The sequence below is a fragment of the Ailuropoda melanoleuca genome, unplaced genomic scaffold (assembly GCF_002007445.2).
Source record: "Ailuropoda melanoleuca isolate Jingjing unplaced genomic scaffold, ASM200744v2 unplaced-scaffold9111, whole genome shotgun sequence".
Classification (NCBI taxonomy): Eukaryota; Metazoa; Chordata; class Mammalia; order Carnivora; family Ursidae; genus Ailuropoda; species Ailuropoda melanoleuca.
This window is the reverse complement of record NW_023254561.1, coordinates 2,697-14,310: the sequence shown is the minus strand read 5'-3', so window position 1 is coordinate 14,310 and position 11,614 is coordinate 2,697. Positions and strand designations below refer to the sequence as shown.

At 45.7% G+C, this 11,614-nt stretch overlaps 1 protein-coding gene across 1 annotated transcript; it reads right to left on the bottom strand.

Annotated features, from left to right (window-relative positions):
• Positions 1 to 2,761: 2,761 nt before the first annotated feature.
• On the bottom strand, positions 2,762 to 3,853 carry LOC100479961 (olfactory receptor 1G1). Its single transcript, XM_002931318.2, has one exon. The coding sequence runs from the start codon at positions 3,851 to 3,853 to the stop codon at positions 2,762 to 2,764; it is 1,092 nt and encodes a 363-aa protein (XP_002931364.2).
• Positions 3,854 to 11,614: the final 7,761 nt, after the last annotated feature.

The window sequence follows — 11,614 nt, the reverse complement described above, 5'->3', positions numbered from 1 at the left end:
GGGGATGTACTGTATGGTGACTAACATAATATAATAATAAAATAAAATAAAAATAAATAAATAAATAAATAAATAAATAAAAATAAAGTGGAAAAAAAAAGAAGTTATAGAGCCATTCAGTAATGTGGTGGGGTACAAAATCAATGCCCAGAAAATAGTTGCATTTCTATACACGAATAATGAGATAGAAGAAAGGGAAATTAGGGAATCCATCCCATTTATAATAGCACCAAAAACCATACGTTACCTTGGAATTAACTTAACCAGAGACATAAAGGATCTGTATTCTAGAAACTATAAATCACTCTTGAAAGACATTGAGGAAGACATNATCACTTTTGAAAGATATTGAGGAAGACATAAAAAGATGGAAAAATATTCCATGCTCATGGATCGGAAGAATTAATATAGTTAAAATGTCCTTGCCACCCAGAGCAATCTACACTTTCAATGCTATTCTGATCAAAATACTGATGACATTTTTCAAAGAACTGGAGCAACNTTTCAAAGAACTGGAACAAATAGTCCTTAAATTTGTATGGAACCAGAAAAGGCTCCGAATCTCCAAGGAACTGTTGAAAAGGAAAAACAAAGCAGGGGGCATCACAATGTTGGATTTCGAGCTGTACTACAAAGCTGTGATCACAAAGACAGCATGGTACTCCACAAAAACAGACACATCGACCAATGGAACAGAATAGAGAACCCAGAAATGGACCCTCGTCCCTTTGGGCAACTAATCTTTGATAAAGTGGGAAAAAAGATCCGGTGGAAAAAAGAGTTNGTACTGGCACAAAAACAGACACATCGACCAATGGAACAGAATAGAGAACCCAGAAATGGACCCTCGTCCCTTTGGGCAACTAATCTTTGATAAAGTGGGAAAAAAGATCCGGTGGAAAAAAGAGTTTCTTCAATAAATCGTGCTGGGAAAATTGGACAGCTACATGCAAAAGAATGAAACTTGACCACTCTCTCACACCATACACAAAAATAAACTCCAAATGGATAAAAGACCTCAATGTGAGACAGGAATCCATCGAAATCCTAGGGGGAACGTAGGCAGCAACCTGTACGACGTCGGCCACGGCAACCTTTTTCATGACACATCTCCAAAAGGCAAGAGAAAAGATAAAATGAACTTGTGGGACTTCATCAAGATAAAAAGCTTCTTCACAGCCAAGAAAACAGTCAAAAAAACTAAGAGGCAGCCAATGGAATGGGAGAATATATTTGCAAATGATGCTACAGATAAAAGACTGGTATCCAAGATCTACAAAGAACTTCTCAAACTCAATACACGAGGAACAAATAAACAAATCATAAAATGGGCGGAAGATATGAACAGACACTTTTCCAGTGAAGACATACAAATGGCTAACAGACACATGAAAAAATGTTCAAAATCATTAGCCATCAGGGAAATTCAAATCAAACCACGTTGAGATACCACCTTACACCAGTTAGAATGGCAAAAATTGACAAGGCCCGAAAGAACAATTGCTGGAGAAGGTATGGAGAAAGGGGACCCCTCCTATATTGTTGGTGGGAATGCACGTTGGTACAGCCACTCTGGAAAACAGTGTGGAGGTCCCTTAAAAAGTTAAAAATTGAGCTACCGTATGACCCAGCCATTGCACTACTGGGTTTTTACCCTAAGGATACAGACCTAGTGAAGAGATGGGCCATATGCACCCCAATGTTCATAGCAGCATTTTCCACAATAGCAAAATCGTTGAAGGAACTGAGATGCCCTTCAACAGATGACTGGATTTAGAAGTTGTGGTCCGTATATACAATGGAATATTACTCAGCTATCAGAAAGAATAGTTCTCAACATTTGCTCTAACATGGACGGGACTGGAGGAGATAATGCTAAGTGAAATAAGTCAAGCAGAGAAAGACAATTATTATATGATTTCTCTCATCTATGGAACATAAGAACTAGGAAGATTGGTAGGGGAAGAAAGGGTTGAAGATGGGGCCGTAATCAGAAGTGGGAATGAAGCAGGAGAGACTATGGACTCTGAGAAACAAACTGAGGGCCTCAGAGGGGATGGGGGTGAGGGAATGGTAGGCCGGTGATGGGTATTAAGGAGGGCATGTATTGCATGGTGCACTGGGTGTTATATGCAAGTAATGAATCATGGAACTTTTTCATCAAAAACTAGGAATGTACTGTATGGTGACTAACATAATAAAAAATATTATTATATATGAAAAAATAAATAAGTATTCAACCCTTGGTTTTGGTTCAGGTCATGATCTCAGGTTCCTGTGATCCAGCCCCACATGTGATCCAGCTCCCTGCTTTGGCTGCACACTCAGTGGGGTGTGTGCTTGAGTTTCTCTTTCTCTCTGCGCTTGCCTCACTTTTTTGTACATGCACTATAATCAAATAAACAATTTAAAAAAAGAGTCCTCTTACCATTTATCTCAGCAGTCTTGAGCTCAGACTGAGCTCCGCCTACTCCTCCTATTGCAAGTCTTGAATAAAATCTTCTTTGCCTGTTTAACTTTGGTGCCATTTTTGCTTTGAAACCCTGTAGGATATTCTGGCCACTCCCCCTCTCCAGGTTAGAGTACTGTCTTATCCAGTTGGTTCTATTCCAGTCCTGCCAGGTCAGGCAACCTTTATTACTTAAACCTGATTGTTACGATGAGTATTAATCCTGCCATAACCTTGAGTTTTTCAAAATTGTAATAGAGAATGCAAATGAGGAAGGTATTTAAAAACACCTGATGTTCTACTTTGGTCTCTCTATGGGGTGGAACATCTTCCCCAGCCAACGAGTTTCCTCAGAGCACCCTTAATGTCCCTGTTCCTCAGACTGTAGATGAAGGGGTTCAGCATGGGGGTGACCATCGTGTATACCACAGATGCCACCATTCCCGTGTCTGCTGAGTAGGAGGATGAGGGCTGGAAATACACCAGAAAGACAGTTCCATAGAAGAGAGTGACCACTGTCAGGTGAGAACCACAGGTCGAGAAGACTCTGTGCTTCCCTGCAGCCGAGGGAACCCTGAGGATGGTGTGCATGATGTGGGCATAAGAGACCAGGACACAGGTGAGAGGGACCACACCCGAGAGGGCTGCTTCCACAAACATCATGACCTGAAAGATCTGGGTGTCTGAGCAGGCAAGTTTGAGGAGAGGGAGAAGGTCACAGAAAAAGTGTGGGATGGAATGGGAGGCACAGAAGGAGAACTGAGACATGAGGAGGGTGAGTGAGAAGGCCAGGAGGTGGGCACAGAGCCAGGATGTGGTGACCAGCAGCAGGCAGCGTTGGGGACACATGATCGTGGTGTAGTGGAGAGGAAGGCAGATGGCCACGTAGCGGTCATAGGCCATCACGGCCAGCAGGAAGTCATCCAGCAGGGCCAAGGCCATGAAGAAGTACATCTGCACGAGGCAGCCAGTGTAGGTGATGGTGTGGTGCTGTGTGAGGGTGTTCACCAGCACCTTGGGGACGGTGGTGCAGGAGAAGCAGGTATCGATGAGGGACAGGTTAGCCAGGAAGAAGTACATGGGGGTGTGGAGGTGCTGGTCAGAAACTATGGCCAGGATGATGAGCAGGTTCCCCAACATGGTGACCAGGTGCATGGCCAGGAAGAGTCCAAAGAGGAGAGGCTGCTGCTCTGGGTGGTGAGAGAAGCCCAGGAGCAGGAAGTCAGAGATGCTGGTGTGGTTTCTGATTTCCTTAAAGTAGAGAAATTGGAGGAGAATTTTGCTTAAATACAGGTAGGCTCCGAATAGTACAGACTGCAAGGGCTTTGATCTGTTTCTCTCTATTCCTTGAAAAGGCCACTGAGATTCAGATTCAGTAGCAGTTGTAACTGGGTTAGTAAACATGAGGGCTGTGGACTGTGATAAGGAGGCATGAGGGTGAGCTGTAGTTTGGGTTCGAGATTCCTGTCATGTAGGAAGGTTTTGGCATGGATTGTCTGAGTGATGCTGAACTGGGATTCACCTGAAAGAACTTCTTCAAATTTAGTGCCCTTTCTAAAAGACTTGGAACAACCGGTTTGGTCCCCTCTCTTTTGGAACTCTTTTCGGGGTCATGCCTCTACTTGGATTTCGTGGGCACTGCAGGGCACCTGTGTGTATGTGTGTCAGAGTGTGAGTGCATCTTGAGGGAGAAAGAGGAGGAGGAGTAGTTTGTCCAGAGAGGAGCCAGTGGAGACCAGGGGTCTCTAGGTGTAGTTGAATGTTCTGGTGCTCTTTGCCTTAGAGGACCATTCCACTGAGTCAGTGTGGATATGAGAATGGTGGAAACTGAGAGGTGCTCTACCCTTAAGGGCACAGAAGTTGTGTTGTCATCATCAACCCCACCACCAACATCTTTCTTTTTATTTTCTGGGCTTTGGCATCCTGGAGACACGATGGGAAGCTTTCTTCTGCTTCCTATCTCAGTCTGACCTTGGTCAGCTACTTAACTCTGAATGTGTGTTTCCTCATTTGGACTATGGACAGCGCCTTCATGGAGTCATTGACGTTATGACTGAGGTAACATGTATGGAGGGCAGGCTATTCTCGAGGGTGGTGACACTCCTGTCATTGTTGGTAGCAGTTGCTGAAATGCGAAGCAGGGACACAGGATGCAGTGGAAAAGCATCCAGGGCCGTGCTTTACAGCTGTGTTCCTCGCATGCCTCTGCCTTGGAGCCTTACTTCCCTTCTCCGTAAGATGCAGTACTAGCCCTACCTGATAGGAGTGTTGAGGGGACCAAAGGCTGGAATCCGTTGAAGTTTCTTTATCAACCATGATGTGCAATCAACATGAGAAATTCCCATGTTCCTGTTTGATGGTGTGGAGAAACAAAGACGAAGAACAGTCATTGGAGGTATGGGTTCATGTAATGTTTGTTTAGGGTTGTGATAAAAACATAAGATACCCTTGGGAGTGGGACAGAATTTCCCCACCCTTTACTTTTTTGAGAAAAATGATTTATTTATTAGAGAGAGAGATTGAGAATGAGCGAGTGTGGAGCAAGGGAGACACGGGGAGAGAGGGAGAGAATCTCCAGCAGACTCTCCGCTGATGAGGAGCCCGATGCAGGCTCTATGTGAAGACCTGAGATCAGACCCGAACCAAAATCAAGAGTCAGATGCCCAACAGACTGAGCCACCCAGGCGTCCCATTCCCACTCTTTACTCTTGATGTGATTCTGAGAAAGTTGCTGAACCTTTTTTGGCTTTAGCTTCAGCATCTTTTATATGGGGATAATATCTGAGTTTACTGAGTCCAGGGGTTGTGAAGATTATGCTGGGTTAAAAAATGTATAATATTTAGACCAAGGCTGGCACATACTAAGTGCTCAGTAAATAGGGTCTAGTATTGTTATTGCTCCTTTTAATAAAGTGAGGGTGCTTTGTGGTTGTGGTGTTCTGGCGTATGCCTGCAGATTGGGCTTGTCAGTTGTGAGGTGTGAACACCAAAAGCCACCACCACCATCATCACCATGATCAGCAGCAGCAGCAGCGTCACCAGCACCGCCTCTGAAGGGTTATGCCTCTACTCAGAACCGTCAATGGCAAAGCATTTGTTTTGGCATCTGGAAGCCATGTGTAAACTTGGTCAAATCACAGAATCATCAGGCCCCCCCCAACCCCTAATTATTAAAGGAAGAATGGGAATCAGTGAGTCTATCTGGAATAGTTATTTGCTGGCTCATGTTTTAGAAGAATAGAGGGTGTGAACAAGTTTGGTAAACTCTAACTGGTTGTAGAGGAGTCAGTTACTAGTACTGACTTGGTGTGGTGGCTGAGAGAGATTCTGGAACCACACTTGCCCAAGTGGACTGAGAGGGAAGTGTGCTTTGTCCAGGACACAAATGGGGCTTGGGGAAGGGTGGTCTGAAGCCCATTCTCTTCAATGACTTCAGACTAGACCGTCAAGCACATGAAGAACACCAGAGGTAGGAGGCTGTCCTAGTGATCCAAGATGCCGGAAATTGATTGGCGGATGGGGATGTAGGATGGAAAGAGGGGAAGCAAAAGGAGAGGGTCAGTTGCTCTGTGTGTGTTTGTGTGTGTGTTTGTGTACGTGCGTGTGTGCAAGCATGCTTACGAGGGGGCTAAGGTAGACTGCTCTCTCCCCATCCATATGCCTCTGTTCTTACCTGGACATGCTGGCCAGCCTCAGTCTCTGACCCTTCCAGGAAGGAGATCGGGTTTGCTAGAGAAGACATGGCTAGTCACACAGCCCTTCCCTGTCTGTAGGAACGGCACAGACTAAAGACTCAGGTCTTGGTGCTATCTCAGGCACAAGCACTGCTGACTTTTCACAGGTAGTGTCTCCTGGGACCCATTCCCAAATTTCCTAGTTAGAGCCCAGATGGGGCAATTGTCCAATGTCCCAGCTGGCTCCTCTGAATCAGGGCCCCCTGAGTCCTGGCAGTGTCAGTGATAATACCATTCAGATGTCCAGGTCTGGGAGCACTCCTGGTTTTCCCTTGGGTGTAGGGCTGCTTGGCTGCAGCCTCCTGCCTGATCCTGAACAGGGCCTTTGTGTATCATAGAGTCGTCCTTTCTCATTAGAGCCCCAATACCCATGGATGAAGTACAGTCAGTCCTAGAAAATAAGGGGAAAAAATGGACGATGGAACAGATCAGGAGCAGGGGTGCCTGGGTAGGTCAGCTGGTTGAGCATCTGACTCTTGATTTTGGCTGAGATCATGATTTTTTGGGCCTGGGATCGGCCCCTAGCTGGGGTTTGAGCTTGGCACAGAGTTTGCTTGTCCATCTTCCTCTGCTTATCCACCCACTTGTGGTCTCTCTCAAATAAATAAGTAAATAAGTAAATATGGAACCTGAAAAAAATATAGATGAAGAACATGACTTCAAATGTCGTGGAGTATAGTAATATTCCTATTTTCTATGGCCCCGGAGATCAGAGTTATGAATCCTATGTAGCCTTTCTATAAAGCTGGGGGTGCAATCTCTGAAATTTTTTAAATGATTTATTTATTCATTTTTAGTGGGAGAGAACATGGGTGGGAGGAACAGAGGGAGAGGGAGAAAGAAGCCCTAGTTGCCTCCATGCTAAGGGCTGAGCCCCATGCTGGGCCGGATCTCATAGCCCTGAGATCAGGACCTGAGCTGAATTCAAGGCTTGGACCCCCAACTGCAACTCGGCATGCCTGCTGCATGCCTGCGAGAACTGGTGGTCCCTCCTGTGTTTGGAGGTAATGCTTGCATCTTATACATGAGGTGGGTCTGGCTCTGGTGCCAACTGCATTTTCTCTCTCTCTGTCAGCCTTCAGCCCCTCCCTGCAGGGCCCCAGGCCTTGAGCCTCTGCCAGCTTCCCCTCCTCGGTTCCCGGGACACAGCCCACCTCCATACAGAAACGTTTATAAAATGTATGTATGCTGTTGAAGGAGTGATAATTTAATGAATACCCATTCTTCCAGCCCTCAGCTTAAAGAGTTGAATCCTGTAGAAGCCCCGTGTAGACATGTTTTCCATCATATCCTTTCGCTCGCCCTTTTGAGGAAATCACCGTTGTGGACATTGTGTGTCATTTCTTGCTGTTCTTTGTAGTTTTGCCACATATGCATTGTTGGGGAGGTCCTGGAGAAGAGGTGACCACCAGTTGATCCATGAATTGGCCCCAGGCAATGGGGGGGCTCCCCGCCACCTCCCTTGTCTTCAAAATGTAGCTCTGCCCACTGTTCCCACAGTGAGAGCCATTTTCAAGCATGCAGCCCTCATTGAGCAAATGTGCCCATGAGACCCTCTGGAAGGCTGAGTGAACTCCTATGAGGCCTCTCTGTATATAAACTTTATGATTCTGGTGGGTGGGTGTGCCTATCTACTTATCTTGGGGTGCCCAAGACAAGACATGCCCTGTGTGTAAGTTCCCTTGCTTATATAATAACACTACCGCCTACCAATGGGAGTGGCCAGTCTCCTTCCTTGGTCTCTCCCTAACCCACGTGCATAGATGGTTCACTATATAGTTTACTCTAAAGGTGCCTGTTTTTGTCCTTTATGTGAACGAAATTATACTTTTTATATTCCTCTGTGATTTGCTTGTATCATTCAGCATTTTTCTTTCACACTCTGTCATGTGGGTGGATGCATGTAATGGAAGGGTGATCATGTTCAATATTGTCTTGTACAGATCACAACCCCTCCTTATGCAGCCCTGTAGCCTGCCAAAGTTCTGATTTCAGACTTTTTGGGTTTGGAATTACTGGCTATGTACGTTGTCTGTGATTCTCTCAGAGGCTTCTGGGGTCACAAACACATGGTATTTCCACAACAGCAGGAATGTATATTTGCATTGAGTGCAACTAGTTCTGGCTATAAACACCCTCGTGTAAATTCAGATCATGGTTTGCTGCTCAATGAGTTCACTGAAAACGTACAGAAAATTCCAGTCTCATGAGAGATTTTTGTATGCTAGAAATCTAGATAGATATTCTGGTACCTATGTATTAATAATCATGGTGTGTATTTTAAATAATTAATCAGTGAAGAGTAAGACATTCCCAAAACTGTGCAAAACACAACTCCCACCACCCCCCCGCCCCGGAAATATTAGAAACCAGTCACCTCTGTATGACTTCCCAGATTTAGAAGTTGAGCATGGCCAGCACATCTGAAGCTCGTTTTTTTTTTTTAAATATTTTATTTATTTATTTGACAGAGACAGACAGCAAGAGAGAGAGAACACAAGCAGGGAGAGTGAGAGAGGAAGAAGCAGGCTCCTAGTGGAAGAGCCTGATGGGGGGCTTGATCCCAGAATGCTGGGATCACGCCCTGAGCCAAAGGCAGATGCTTAATGATTACACCACTCAGGCACCCCTGAAGCTCGTTTTTTTGTATTCTGCTAATCATGACTTTTCTCTCCTTCTGGAAGTAAAATAATCCCTATCCTCTTTGTAACAGTTTCTTTTAGCTTTGCCTGTTTCTGAACTTTAAGTAAATGCACTCATCCACTATGTATTCTTTTCTCCATCTCCTTTTGTTTGATATTTTTACTTACATGAGATTCATCTAGATAGGTGTGTGTAGTGGCAGTGTGTTCATTACCCTTGCTGTGGGTTCTCCATTGTAGGACAGTACCACATAGTACTCATGCAGTCTACCGTGGAGGGAATAGCTGGCTTTTTGGCTGTTAGGAATAATACTGGGGTGATCATTCTGGCACCTGAGTCTTGGTGCACACATGCATTTCTTACTGTTGTGTACATACCCAGGAGTGGCAACTTTGGGTTCCAAGATACCTATGTCCTCTAGTTCAGGACACATTGTGAAAGTGATCTCCAGGGAGATTGTCCCAAATTGCACTTGTACCAGCAATATGTGAGAGTGTTTGTTGCACCACATCCTGGATAATTCTTTGTGGTTTCAGCCTTTTCCACTGTGGTCATGTTGCTGTGTGTGTGGTTTGGGGGTCATCTCCTGATGGTTTGTTTTTATATTTCAGTGATTAATTATGAGATTGAGTACCTTGTAAATGCTCCTTAGCACTTTTAAGAAAAGATGTATTTATTCATCTTAGAGAGACAGAGAGAGAGATAGAGAGAGAGTGAAAGAGCAAGAGAGAAGGGAGCAGGAGGAGGGTTAGAGAGAGAGGTAGGAGGGAAGCTGAGACAGGGCTGTAGGTGGAGCCTGACATAGGGCATGATCTCACCAGCCAGAGATCGTGATCTGAGGGGAAATCAAGAGTGAGAGGCTTTTCAGATACCACCTTACACCAGTTAGAATGGCAAAAATTGACAAGGCAGGAAACAACAAATGTTGGAGAGGAGGTGGAGAAAGAGGAACCATCTTACACCGTTGGTGGGAATGCAAGTTGGTACAGCCACTTTGGAAAACAGTGTGGAGGTCCCTTAAAAAGTTAAAAATTGAGCTACCCTGTGATCCAGCAATTGCACTACTTGGTATTTACCCCAAAGATACAGATGTAGTGAAGAGAAGGGCTATGTGCACCCCAGTGTTCATAGCAGCATTGTCCACAATAGCTAAATTGTGGAAGGAGCCGAGATGCCCTTCAACGGATGACTGGATTAAGAAGATGTGGTCCAGGAGTTGAGATGGCAGAGGAGTAGGGGACCCCTTTTTCAGCTGGTACATTGAGTCGAGTTGGATAGGTACCAGACCATCCTGAACATCCACGGAATCAGCATGAGACACAGGAAGATACTTCTGGATCTCTACAAATGAACATCTCCAGTGCTGAGTATTACGAGGTATGAAGTGGGGAGCCATGAAACCGTGCACAGATATCGGGAGATAAACGGAAGGGGGAGGGAGCCGCCGCATTTGGGCGCCGGGAAGCGGTAGCCACCTGCACGGGGGAGTGGGCGGACTCGTGGTCCAGCACCCGCGAGAGAGCAGACTGAGACCATGAGCTGGGGAACGCGTGCCACCAGACTGAAACGGAGCTCCGGTGAGCTCACTGGAACCAGACTGAGACCGGGAGCTCCGGAGTGCGCGGGGGTGGCTGGTGGCTGGCGGCTGGTGGTGTTAGAAACACAAAGGACAGAGACACGCCAGCCCTGGAAGTGAGGGCTGGGACACCGGCTGTGGGGCGCACATCCCAGGATGCTGCAGGATTGAGCAGTACCAACAGAAAAAGAGTTAAAGTGGCCAGAACATCAGTGGAGAACGGTCCACGATCCCTCTGTTCTGAGACAGAGGCTGAGATTCGGCCACTGCTGCTCTGACTCTCGGAAGAGGCACAGCAGACCGCCAGGGAAAGCCGCCAGAGAACAAAAGCCTGGAACCACCAGCTCACAGTGTGCCCATCACCATCACCCCTTGTAGGGGACACGGAGACTCTACCTAAATGGGGTTTCCTGAGTATCAGTGTCGCAGGCTCCTCCCCCAGAAAGAAGGCAGGCTGAAAAATCAAGAAGCCCACATCCCTAAGATCCCTATAAAACAAGTGTGCACTGCCTGGGTTCTGGTCACTAATTTGGGCTCTGGACAACCCCACAACCTCTCCTCATCAGAATGACAAGAAGGAGAAATCCCACCCCCAGCAAAGAAAAGATAATGAGTCTGTGGCCTCTGCCATAGAGCTAATGGATATGGATATAACCAAATTATCAGAAATGGAATTCAGAGTAACAATGGTCAAGATGATGTGTAGACTTGAAGAAAGTATTAACGAAAATGTTAATGAGAATATAGAATCTCTAAGGGTGGAAATGAGAGCGAATCTGGCAGAAATTAAAAATTCTACGAGCCTAATGCAGTCAAAACTAGAGTCTCTTATGGCCAGGGTGAATGAGGCAGAAGAACGTATCAGCGAATTGAAGGATGGATTAGTAGAAGGGAAAGCTAAAATGGAATCTGGACTCAAAAAAATACATTCTGAAGAATGTAGGTTACGGGAGATTACTGACTATATGAAACGTTCCAATGTCAGAATCATTGGCATCCCTGAGGGGGTGGAGGGGGTGGAGAAAAACAGAGGTCTAGAAGAGATATTTGAACAAATTGTAGCTGAAGGAAAGGAAACAAGCATTCATGTCCAAGTGGCAGACAGGACCCCTCCCAAGCTCAACCACGACAAACCTACGCCACGTCACGTCATAGTGTAATTTGCAAATATTAGATCCAAGGATACAGTATTGAAAGCGGCCAGGGCAAAGA

Bases quoted from the DNA above. Each gene is read 5' to 3' on its own strand.
- LOC100479961 (XM_002931318.2), bottom strand. From the start codon at position 3,853: ATGTTTACTAACCCAGTTACAACTGCTACTGAATCTGAATCTCAGTGG.